The 13,104-nt window shown below is 40.0% G+C and overlaps 1 protein-coding gene across 3 annotated transcripts in view; it reads right to left on the bottom strand.

The window, feature by feature from the left end:
• Positions 1 to 13,104, bottom strand: part of prmt3 (protein arginine methyltransferase 3) — an 83,207-nt gene that overhangs the window by 64,578 nt on the left and 5,525 nt on the right. For all 3 annotated transcript variants that reach the window (XR_013655081.1, XM_004066823.5, XM_078944993.1), the window contains exons 6-9: positions 12,354 to 12,519; positions 11,741 to 11,882; positions 9,796 to 9,861; positions 6,612 to 6,733 (exon numbers count right to left, since the gene is read on the bottom strand). Coding sequence is in view for 2 of the 3 variants with exons in the window: in XM_004066823.5 (XP_004066871.1) it covers positions 6,612 to 6,733; positions 9,796 to 9,861; positions 11,741 to 11,882; positions 12,354 to 12,519 (496 nt within the window). In the remaining variant the exon portion in view is untranslated. The remainder of the gene's footprint in view (positions 1 to 6,611; positions 6,734 to 9,795; positions 9,862 to 11,740; positions 11,883 to 12,353; positions 12,520 to 13,104) is intronic.

Below are 13,104 nucleotides of genomic sequence, written 5' to 3'. Positions count from 1 at the left end.
TGAGCACAGTTTATGTCTCTTTATGTTAAACATATACACAATGAAGAATCAGAACAAAATTTGAAAAAATATTTTGCTCTGAAAGATTATCTGGGTTGAGTTCTCAATGTTATTATGGAATTCTATGGGGGGGGGGAAAGTGTAATGTCGCTTTTATTGATTTTTTTTTTTTTTTTTTTTTTTTTTTACAAACCAACAACCTTATTTCATCTTTGTCATCTGTTAGCAAAAATGTACTAATGTTTTCAGATTTTTTACACAAAATATCTTGTAGTAGCATTTTTGTTTGAAAAACAGTTTTTTCAGAAACCGCAAACTTAAAAATACTAAATGCAAACTTGGGCCCGTTTGGACCGGTCTGTGAAAATCTTGTCTGACATTAAACTGGTCCGTGGCGTGAAAAAGGTTGAAGACCATTGATCTATGGGCCCGAGCGTAAATCCTAACGCAGAGGATGGAAGAGCCTTCCTCCTCTCAAAAAACATTTCTGTTGTTGAAACCAAACATTTTCCTTTTACCTACTCGTAAGATCATGAGGGAGAATTTTTAAGCATAATGGAAAAGCATATTTATACAGTATTTCCAGAATCTATTCATCTAGATCTAAACAGATGAATACATAAACATGCATATTTATACAGCATAACAAAAACATACATATGGGGGTTAGTCTAATGGTTTAAACAAGTCTAATGGTTTAAAGTTAGACTTTGTGATGAAGATTTTCACTTTGACGTCAAAGTGGATGCTAACTACCAGTCAAAAATTTCAGGCGCATCCGATTTTTAAAGGTGTGATGCATAAGTCAAGCAAAATAGAAGACACAACCTTGGTAAAACTGGTATTTTCCAAGTACAATATAAACATGAATCCATCGTGCCTGCAACTTTATTATCTGCATGTGTAAAACAATGGAGAGTCAGTCGTTACATATTACTCCACAGAGTGGTTTCTGCAATGTGGGAACAACTATCTCAATAAATCTGTATTTGGAGGAAGACTCCTAGCTTTGTCTGTAAATAGCAGCTTTATTTTTCCTTTAAGTCGAAGGTTCTGCTTCGGTTACCTTACACACTCTTTCCTCCCCAAATAAACTTTCTAAATATGCTTTCTTGTTTGGCTTTTGTTAGCTTTTTAGCTTTGGGCTGCTAACTTAGCAGAGTAGCTGCTTTAAGTCCAACTAATCTGTTATCATGTGTGTTTGTTTTTTTCGTCTGTGGCCCGGTACCAAGTGACCCACGTGACCCAGGTGTTGGGGACCACTGTCTTAAAGGACACAGCAGCCCTAAAGATGTGCTCCAAAAAATCTCTTTAAGAGCTGCAACACAGCAGTTGCAGTTGTAATCATAACACAGTTAATTCATTAGCAGATAGCGCATTCTCTTCTCTAACCAAAGACAGCAAATATTTCCATTGGTTGGTCAAGTCTTCAATATTTTTCATTGGGTGACCAAAAGAAAGTGGAGGCAGGATTTAGCAAATTTATGAAGGTGGTAGGTCCCACACTGAAGAGTGTCTCACAGTTTGCATTTCAATTTGAATTTTGACACACATAAGGTGCAATGCATTACACTAGGGGCTGACTCTAGTGTAATGCTGATGTCATGATGTCGTGATGCCCACAAGGAGAGAAAGGCGGAGCTTCATAGATCGAGTCATCTTACTTCCAGGAGGGAAAATGAGCTGCGAAAATAAGTCATATGTCATACAAAAAATGTGTTCTTTAGTGTGTCTAAGGTAACCTATTATCATACACATGGATTATAGGGAACTCTGAGATGCTTAATAAAAGAATAATACAGGCCCTTTAAGACAAAGGAACAAACTATTTTTGCAGATTAATTATCTCACAACAAAATTAAAACAATGAATTTCAAAAGTAGCTTTGTCTAGAGCCTTTGAAGTCTTGCTTTTTGTTGTATGTTAAGATGCTTTGCTGTATCAAATGTTATTTTTATCATTGTATATTTTTAAACAACCTTTTACAATATCATTGTAAAAAAAAAATTGTATATAAAACATCTAAAGTTCTTATAAAATCTATCGGATCTTGTAAATACTGGAAGTTGAATTTGTTCACCAGCCTTTTGAAACCTAATCAGAGACATTTGAGTGAAGAAAAACTAGATGAATATGAAGAAGAGAACAAAACTGTAACAGTTAGGCAGCAATACGTCTGGCTGAGGTATGGTGTGCGATCACTACTGCTGTTTCAATGATCCGTCCTTTCAGACAAGACACTTAGGGCATCAATCTCTGTGAATATTCCATTATCATGACAGCTAATGTTACAGAGGACAGAACAATTACTCACACTGACCCAGAGAGCTTTTCTGTTGCAGCGATTCTTATCCTAAGCTGTCTCTCAGCTGCTCTACTAGCGCTGCTATCGCCACCTTCCAGAATCCAGCCATCCCCACACCCCTCACCCATAAGCCACCGCCCCCTCCACCTTTCACATAAAGGAAACATTGCAATCTCATTATTGGGGTAATTTAGAGGACAATGTCAGGAGTGTGTCCAGCTCTGTAGGTGTATAAAACTACAGTTTGCAAAGTACTGCTTTTCAGTGTTTTATGTACTTTTTGTCAGACAGTTATGTCTTAATTTAAAACCTACAGAAACGAGAAAAAAAATGTGCTTCTATAAATATAAAAGAAGCTTTGCTAAATAAAATGGGCTATGTGTCATAGACAAATAAAGGCAATGCCAGCGTAAAGTTTTCAGCGTAAAGATGTAAAAAGGTTAAGATATCAGTTACATTTTGACATCTATTTATTGCAAACACAACATTTTTTTAAGTAGAGTTTTTTCTTTCTTTTTTTCATAGTTTGGCCAAGAGTGTGACATAAAATCAGTTGCGACTAAAAAATATAAGCTCATGTGTATGGGGTCTAATTAGGATAAGTGTAAAGTGAATGAAAAACCAGATTGTAAATTTGAAAAAGGAAAAAAAAAAACGGAATATTTGAAAACAGTTTTAAACTCTTATGTACACATTGTCAACTTGAAGGAATATTTTCAATTTGAAAAACCTATTTCTTAAGTTTAAAAGAAATTCAAGATTTGAAAAAAATCTGAATTTGAAACTTGAATGTAAAAACAACTTTTAAACAAAAAAATTGTTATCAAATGAAAATGACGTTTTTTTTTTTAAATAGATGATTTCTACTTTTTTTGTTTCTTTCCTTGTTTGTTTTCAGTACTCAGTTTTACAGTTTCAATTTAGACTATTCAAGTTTTCTCTGCTGAGCCTAAAGGCCCGTACACACCGGGACGAATATTCGCCAGGGTTTTTCGCCACGTTTTTTGTATTCACACCCAGGCGATTTTCGCTGACGATGAGCCGAGCGAACATGCAATTTCATTCCCTGACATTAGATGGCGCTTAATGTAAACAGAAATACTCCTGTACACAAGGTGGCGCTGTGCAACTTTACGCTTCTTAAAGTCGCCTTTCACTCAGAAGAAGAGAGCAAGTATTTACGCGCTTGTCAGAATAAAACAAAGAAAACATGAATATTTCAAGCACCAGTAGCTCCAACTGGTGCTTCGTTCGGGGATATTTTAGAATGTCCGTCATTATTTCTTCGCGGCAGTGTAGACGCTACTTGGCGTCTATCTTCTTCGCTGGTATGTGTGCTCAGCAAGGCAGTTTTGTGTTTGAGCGCCCCCAAGTTGTGTTTTACTGTAACTTCAGAAGCTCCAGACACTTGTGCAAAAGCGCCATTCTCATTGGTCGCGTCGAAATCGACGCGAGGCGTCAAAAAAAAAAAAACGAACCCGAGGCGTTTTTTTTTTTTTTTGACGCTTTGAGGCGTGGCGTTTTTTCGCGTCGGTGTGCACACTCACATTGGTGCCCTTTCTTTAGTCACGAGGCGTTAAACGTCGGCGAAAATCGCCGGCGAAATTCGTCACGGTGTGAACGGGCCTTAATTGTGTGTGGGGGTGGGGCTTTGAACTCGTCATTAAAAAAAACCAATTGAACTATCGGTATGTCCCAATTCAAGGGCTGCGTTCTTCCTGGGCCACATTTGTAGGCTGCTTACAAAATGACTCCTTCAAGTGCAGCCAACGAAAACTGCCTTCTTTTTCCCTATGTCAAGGATTGGTCTGGTGAATCCTTCTATGTGTTCCATATCCCATGATGCATTGTGTCCTAACCTGGAGATTTTCTGACAACAATGGCGGACTGTGAAGCCGGACCCGGAGTTGAAGATAATTACACCTTTTTATAATTACTCCTTCAAGATTAAAAGTTTTATCAAATAAGCCAGGAAAAATTTGAGCTCCATGCCTGGTTCAGTGTGTGAATGTGTGTGTGAATGTGTGCATGTGTGTGTGCATGGGTGAATGGGACTGTGACTGTAAAGCGCTTTGGGCCTTCGAAAGAAGGTAGAAAGCGCTATATACCTATACCCCATTACCATTTACCACTAATCCTCCCTGTTTAGGACTCACGGTTGCTAGGCGACAGGACATTAGTCGATGTAATGGCTGGAATTATCGAAAGGCTAGACTCGTCCAAATTCACAGCCATAAACATCCAGCCTACCCGCTTCAGGAAGGACCTGGCCAACATCCCCCGGGAAGGCCACGGCTATTGAAGGATGCAGCCCTCGAATTTGCACACGCCCTTTATGAGAACTGGACTGAGTGACCCCTCCCCCCTGGCATTCCAAACAGGAAGTACCAGCTGGCTCCAAAAAGCCGAAATCCCATAGACATCTATTGACAAATAATTAGCCAGTACTCAGTCAGTCATTCTATTGGACAGAATAACCATTCTTACTCTGATACCTTTTTTTACACGTTCTTGGTAATTATCTTTTTGAAGAAATTTTTTTCTTAAATGCAAGTTATTCATGTTATTCAACTGACCAATCAGATGGCTCCGTAAAAGTAGGTGGTCTCACGCCCAACAGTAAAAAGTTTGACTGACAGATTTCGTGAAGTGGTAGGAGTGTTGCCTTCCAAAAAGCTAACTTCTTATTGGTGAAAATGGTTGCCATGGAAATATTGACTCAGACCAGCTCGAACCAATGGCTGCCTAATGTCAATTTCTGGCTACAACGTGGTATCACGAATAAAAGGCGATTGAACTGACTTCATATGGCTGGAGCCAGAAGTAAACCAATTTCTATGGGTGACGTCACACTCACTAACTCCAGTTCTCAAATACAGTCAATGGTCTTATCTGCAATTTTCATGACGCTGTTAACTCAGGCAAAGAGAAGCCGGTCAATGTGCCCACCTCAGATCAGGGTTCTTTGGACATACAGAATCAAATGATAGTTAAAGGGAAGAAGTCTACCCTCCTCCTCCTCCATTTGTATCCCCAGGATTATCAGGATATTTTTAGAATTACTGCTGAAATGTGTTTTGTATGTTCAGCAAACAAAAAAGCCTGATCAATAGTCAAGAATCTGTTTTCAACTCATGCCACCTCACAAAATGAATTCCTCTCATCAATGAAAAAACAGGTCCTGTGATTCTGCAATTTGTTGTCATGCTGTAGAACACTGAGTCAGATAATCCATCAGCTGCAGACATTTTTTTCCATCTATTTAGACGTTATCTATTAAAGAAGTGGCTGCGAGGCGGGGAAACCACATCAGGATTTTCATTTAAAGTTTGCCGACAGAGCAGAGAGAAGAGATGGATGCTCCTGCCCAACCACTTTAATTACAATCCAGATATTAACATCAAGAAAAAGTGAGCAAGGCAGGCACACACACATACATGAACACACATCTACGCACACAAATACAAGTGTTAAAGTCCTAAACCAAGACACCAGTAGATGAAAAAGGAATCTAAGGAGCAGGTCTGTGCTTTTGCAAGTATTTGTGCACATAACAGGCTGGGGTCTGTTGAAGAATTATGGCATCTTTTTGTGGCTGAAGTTTCACTGTGGGAGAACCTGCGATGGAGCCTGCATGCTGACACACACTTGAGCGGCAAGCCAGTGGTCTGTAAAATTAAAACGTCCTTTTCCGTTGGTAAACCATGGAAATTTGCTTATACCCCACTATTTTACATCACAGTAATAATAGCAATCATTATGGTTCCTAACTCAAAAAAAGCATTTTAGAGACAGAGATGTGTGATGGTACTTCCAGGTAGTCATGAGAAAAGCTGGTGGAGGTAAATGGACTGAAATGTGGAGAACCAGGTGCCGGAAAACTAAAAACGCTGAACCTAAAATTGGACAGTAAGTTGAATAAGAAATGTACCAACAGGAGGTTTATCTACATGTCTGCCTGGAGGTGACTGGGGGTTTGGGACTGTGGACACTACAGGGGAGGAGAGGTGAGGGACAAATAAGTCAGACCAGAGGTGTAAATTATGTACATTAAAACCTTGCTGCTGACAGCAGCTCGACTGCAGTCAACCAGCTGCAGCAAATAAAAGTTAGCTGTAGGGCACACAGACCTTCCCCCCAACAATCATTTGCTGTAAACAAAAGGCCGGCCATCTAATTCTGATCAAAAAGGGGGAGGATCCAAGGAGAAAGGAAGAACTCATCTACCATACAATTAGCGCCACATTCAATGCTTGATCATTCATTGTTGAGAATGGCATTCTATAAACTGCATGTGTGCACTCACCGTATTATGTCCATAGCCTGATAGACTATGTCTGACTGGTCAACTCCAATAACTTGTGTGGCCCCAGCCCTGGCAGCAAACATGGATAATATGCCAGTCCCACAGCCCACATCCAGCACCACCTACAGGACATTTAAAATTGGGATGTTGTGAGAAAGACAGTACTCAGAGTGGTCCCAGAATAACAGAAAGCCGCCAAATGCAGATCAGCTAACTTGGGTTGAAACATTAGCTTTCTGGAGAAATAAAACATGTAGCTTTATTTACATTCTCACCAGTGAAGATCATACTCCTCTTCTGCTTCATCAATGAAAAGGTTCATTCATTCATTAACTAACATTGGGCGTGGGGAAAGAATTTTTTAAGTTTGTAAATCATCAGAAAATTACCACAAGAACATGTAAAGACCCACTCTAATGAAAATTGTATTTTGGGTATTTTTAACATGTTCTTGTAGAATTTTTCTCATGATGGATGACATGTATAAAATAATTTAAGATTAATGCTGCATTTTATAGTCTTTCTTTAATCAAATCGTGATGGATCAGGAACAGATACAAGCTCAGGTCTGTGATGCAACTAAGATGGACGGGCCTAAGAGTGTCTTCAGACTGGACACATTTGTTTTGCTTTAAGTGTACAAGAGTTTGTTTTCCCCCGATAATCAAAAACAAATTTTCAGTTTGAATAGACCCAAGCGGACCCTCGTCCAGGACCAGGAACCGCTCTTGAATCGATCTTTGGAGGTGGTCTCGGTTCGTTTCCAATTGGACAGAGCTTCGACATTCCTCGGTCTGAATACATCCGTCCTCGGAGCGAAGCAACTGAACCAAGATGGCCACCGTAGTAGGTGGTCAAGTGACCTAAACACAGTCAGATGAGCCGCTGACAAATATAAAGCAACGATTGTCATGTTATCAAACAAAAAAAAGGGTCCAACTATTTATTTGTTAGAACCTTTATTTCAACACCACTAAAAACGCTTCTTACATGCTTTTCTATGTTTTGTTACACGGCACGCTCTGCAGTGAAGTCATCTTAAAAGCTAGCTTGTGGTTCCTTAACAGAATTTTCTCAAAACAATGCCATAAAACCACAATGATGAGATACACCGACTCACTGATGTTTAGGTCAGTGAATTGGATCCAATCGGATCGTTCAAAATGAACCAAGATCATCTATGAATCGTTTTGTCAACCACAAATTATGATATGAATTAAATCATTAAAATGAATCGTTACACCCCTAATTATCATTCATGCTGCTCTTCAAACTACACAGTGAGAACGAACTGGAAGGAGGATTGGACTGTACTTAAACATTCCTTTTAGCATGAAAAAAATAATAAATAAGTATTTCTAGGGTGTTTCTGAGGGTCTGAAGACTTTCAGCCTTCTCAACCTTTTACATATCGTTTGATGATGGTATCAAGAAAATTACAAAGCCTTTGCAATTTGCAAATTGTACGTAAATCTTATATCAGCCACCCTTGATGTTAGATGTTCTCCCGGCAGATCTTTGCAGAATATCCTGCTTTTTCAGCCGTTTGTTTGTTGCTCTTGTCCTGTTGTTGGATGTATATATTTTCTTTTCTTTACTATCATTCTAACTGCTGTTTTTAAGACTGCTTTTTTAACTCTGTTGATTCATACATTGAAGGCTGCTGTGTTGAGATTTTTTTCTTTTACCCACATGCCATCTGGAGGAAGAGGTCTCTGAGAAAGCGGAGTGAGTTTGGGATACAAACTGATAAGCAGGAACTGTGAACCAAGACTCCCATGACTGTAGCAAGAAGTTTAAACGAGTTAACTACTGACCTTGCATCTCTTAGGGTCATTTTTCTTTTCTGTAACCAAGGAAACCAATTGTAAGTAAAATGTGAGGTCAGACAGGCAACCGCAGAGCTGTAGGAGGCAAAGGCGTTGACGGTTGTCTGTATTGGCTCTCCTCATGAGAAATCGTACTGGGCTCTTAACTGGGCTTTGAATACAGTCTTGTGTTTTCAGAAATAAACTTGACACCTATCTTATCTTGAACTCTGTGGCAGGCATCACATTTGAAAAGTAACCACTTTAGTGACCCAGAGTGTAGAATTTCTCATTTTAAACAATTCTTTTCTTCTTTTTTTTCTGTCAATAAACTATCTGAGTTTATATTTCATATTTTGTCTTAAATTTTGTTGTATCAAGATCTCCTTTGTACTTTTCCGATAGGGGTGATCTTATACTCAGACAGTACTCACATTTTTATTTCCCAAAAGATTCAAATTAAATGTAGAAAGAAGCATTTCATTCGGTTGCCAAAATCTTCACGTTATCCAGTTGCAAAGTACCGTAGCAGGCCAAGGAGCAACTGAAGGATTTTAGCAGCATAAAAACTGCATTTTTCCAACTTCAGAGTAATTGTACTTTGAGGACAGATGATAAAAATGCAGAACTCATAATAATAAAAAAGCTTTATGAATGTATTACGTTCTAGCTTCAGGGCTTCATCAGCACTAATGAACTGCATTTGTTTTATTTTCTTTTGGATTTGTCTCCTCGGCTTGAGGGAAAAGTTATTTTTATGGCAGAACTTGAGCATCAGCTCATCATAACAATGTAGTTTTGTGTCGTCCAAAAGATTGACTCCACAAAAAAAAAAGGGGGGGGTGTAAAATTTTGTTTCATTACACAACAGGACACGTATCTTCAACTATTGAGCATCTGAGACAAAAAAAAAAAAAAATTTTTTGTTTTTGTTCCGTCCGTTTACGCTGACAGAGATCCCATACTGTCTCGCCCTGACAGGGATAATGTACAGCCCCATCAACACATGCTCCCCTCCCTCTACAGCCTCATCTCAGTTCTGACCGGCAGCCACCCATATAATAGATGGTCATGATAGAGGCCAATGCTGCCTTCAACTGAAGGCAATGGGAGAAGAGGGATGGGCGTGAACTGGCAGATTTTTTTTGTGCTGCTGGTGCCTTATGGGACTGGCTGCAGATTGTGTCTGTTATCAGGACTTTGCAGTTCACACTTCAAAAAAAAAAAGCAGAAAGCTCCAGCGCACCATCAGCTCATTAATGCCTTGTCAGGAGAATGCAGTCGCCAATCCAGTTTAATGGCCTTGGCTGTACATTAAGCAGCCAGAATCACATATGTAAACAAATTAACCAGTAGAGTTGGTTTGAGTGGCTCACCTTGTCCCTGAACACATCAGGGTTCCTGTACATGAAGTCCCGGTAACTCTCTGTGCGCACTTTGTCCTGCAGAGGGAAAATTACACAAAACAACAATGCTGAAACATCACAGGATAAGCTGCAATTTAGTTAATAAAAAGGGGAAGGTAGGAGAAAATTCAAAACCAAATAGCCAGACGGTGATTTATGGAACCCTAACAAAAGGATTTAATACCTATTATTCAGAGCAGAGATGAAAATAGCTCATTCAGAATCATTTTTACTTAAAGAAAAAAATGGAAAAAAAAACTTGAAATGTGTCACAATTTGACAAAAACTGAAGTTTGTGCTCTGGTGCAAATGTGCATAAAGGAAAACCATGAGAGCACACTTTATATGACATTGTCCATCAAAATAGACTAAAGTTTTATTGATTTAAACCAACAGGAGGCTCCAGAGTCACATGCTGCTCATTCAGCCCTCCACTGTGCTCACTGATTAAAGAATAAAAGAAACATTTAAATCTGCCTTTTCTATTTTTTTTCTTTTTTTAAGAATACAAGTAGCTTAGCGAAACAAAAACAAACACGTCAAACTTTATTCAACTAATTCCTAAACAGTTGAAGCACACTCCGTATCACTCACTTTATCTATCCCACAATGGGGAAATTCTTCTCTGCATTTTGACCCATTCCCTGGGGGGAGCGGTGAGCTGCAGACTAGCCACGCTCGGGGGGCGACAGCTGGCTGGGGAGAGCGGGAATCGATCCGCCAGCCCTTTGGTTGTCGGACGACCTGCTCTACCGCCTGAGCGAAACTGCCGCCCAAAAATCCAGCAAGAGCTGTGGCTTTGTAGTTTACCAAAGTCATACTAAAACATTTTAACAAGCGTTGGAACGCCATCTACCACAAAAAATCAATTGGAGGTCAGTAGGCACAGCCAGAGTTCCTACATAGCAGGACAAATTTCCTGTTGTTGAAAAATGCATTTTAAGTGCGCCTTATGGTTCAAAAAATACGGTAGGGGCCATCGGGTTCTGATTTCTGGCTGAGGTGCACCAAAAACGGAAAAACAAACTGTGTCTGAATTCTTTAGCTGCTCACATTACACTACCAACTACTACATTTTCTGCATTATGAAGTTACAAACTATTTTATATTTCTTTATGATCATTTTTTATTTATGTTAAAAAAAGTAATTTATAAATATCATAATAGCAGCAATATTAATGCTAATCTCTGTGTTATTTATCTGAAGTAAGGGCTCCTAAAGTGTTGAAGGTAGCAGCCCCCTGATTCAAACAAAAATAAACTAATGATTATTTGACAAAAATCTGAAATTGGTGACACATTTTGCATAATGAGCCAAATATTTAATCTTTTCCAAGATCCAATGGGAAATGTCAAAATAAAATTCCTTAAAGCTGAGAGTTGGCAGCCTTACACAAACAGGCTGCTACTCCAGAATCCACAAAGCCCCACATCACATGCTCTCTATTAGCTCCTCCTGCGGCACTGATGGAGTTTTCAGACTGACGCACTTTCCACGCAAAACTTAACGGAGCTTAGCACCAATCAGGGCAACCAATGGGACTGTGTCCCAACACTGCGGTAAGCATAACATCACGACGACGAAGGAGCTGACACTGTAACCTCTCGGAGCGTGCTGACACTTTCAGGTGTCAGCACTTTAAGGTGTGTAAAATTAATTTCCACGTTGAAGTGCAATGTTTCACATGAGAGTGCAGAGCGTATTGCTGATTTCCCACTTCAGCAAATCTACCTGGCCTGAATAGGAATCTGATCACAGAAGGGATCACTTGCAGGCTTCACCCTAATCTTTTAGCCAAAATGTGCTCTGATTATCTGCAGCACACTGTTATGCACAAAATTGAATGAAGCCCTGGACTAATTAGACACAGGAGCCTAGTCAGTATGTGCTCATATGTGCTCGAGTGACTCAGACCTTCAGCATCTCCTCATGGATGCCATAATGACCATAGGAGCTAAAGTACGCCTCGTCCTCATCCTCACGGAGTTCAGCCACCGCGCACAGGTTACCAGATTTGCTGGTATCCGTGTTGAGCACCAGATTCTGAGAGAGAATCCTGAAAGAAAAGCAGATGGATCTGTGGTTAACTTCACACATTATGACCCAGAACAAAAACAAAGAGCAGACAGAGGAAAGCTCACTTTCAAGCACCACTATGCTTCACACTGTGGTGGATGAAGGAGATGAGAGGCATTCATCTTTAGAGCGCTCTTCCACATCCACCACTTCTGCACCATTCCTGTCTCCTACATTTCCTACAACCCTCCCATCCTCACTTCAGCCTCTATGCTGCAATGGAATTTTCCTTTACCCCCCCCCCCCCCCTTTTTTTTTTAAATCATCCCCCTTCCTCCAAACTTTTTCCACCAATGTAAACCCGTGTCTGCAAAATGGAGTTCACTGTGTCCCCCTGCTGGGCTAAATAGGAAAATGCAGAAACATTGCACCACATGAAGAGGTGGAAATATTCTCAGGAGCAAAGAGTTACCATAGAAAAGTGATAATAAGGGTGAAAAAAGTTACTAACTTTAGTTTGTGCAAATCCTCCATTGCCCTGGAGAGTGCCTCCTCAGAAGAACACGCCCTCTCCTCTGCTGTCTGGGCTCGGAGCAGGAGCGCATTGTAAGACTCCGTCCTGGAGGAGGGACATGCTGAGATGCAGGGCACATCACTGCTGAGGAGCTCCTCTGGGTCTGAAAGAAGAACCAAGAGTCAGTGGAGATAAAAAGCCTGCTTTAATAACTACTGGTGGAAAATGTTTGAGACAAATGGCAAGTGGAGGGTTGTGTGCTGCCATCTTTATCATTCTTTTAAAGTTTAACCCTATATAACCATTTGTATCCTGTTTGCATGCATCTATGAGGTCCCCCCATCTCATTGGCATGATCCAAAATGTCCTTGGAAAGCAATTGTATAGAACTCTATGTTTTGTTAAGTGGAGAAAGGTTGCAACAAAGCTCCCTTCTCCAGGCCTGGAGGTCCACACCGTGCTTTCAAAGGCTGCCTCCATCAGCTCTGGTCCAATGGGAGCCACACCTTTTCCAGGACCTCAGCTGGAAGTAACCAACAGAGCCAAACACACAAAAACACACAAGTCCCACTCTGATACAGAAAATGAAGCACAAAAAACAAAACGACCACAGCCGTAACAGTCAAATTAGAGACAGTGAGAAAGTGCTTTTCTCCTGAACTCTCAGCTCAATATTTTAGTATCTTTAAAAACATCGTTGTGAAAAGTAACTTACCAAATCACTAAACGTAGCATAAATAGTATCTAG

The sequence above is a fragment of the Oryzias latipes genome, chromosome 3 (assembly GCF_053564925.1).
Source record: "Oryzias latipes strain Hd-rR chromosome 3, Olatipes_Hd-rR_3.1".
Lineage (NCBI taxonomy): Eukaryota > Metazoa > Chordata > Actinopteri > Beloniformes > Adrianichthyidae > Oryzias > Oryzias latipes.
This window is presented reverse-complemented; position numbering and strand designations above follow the sequence as displayed.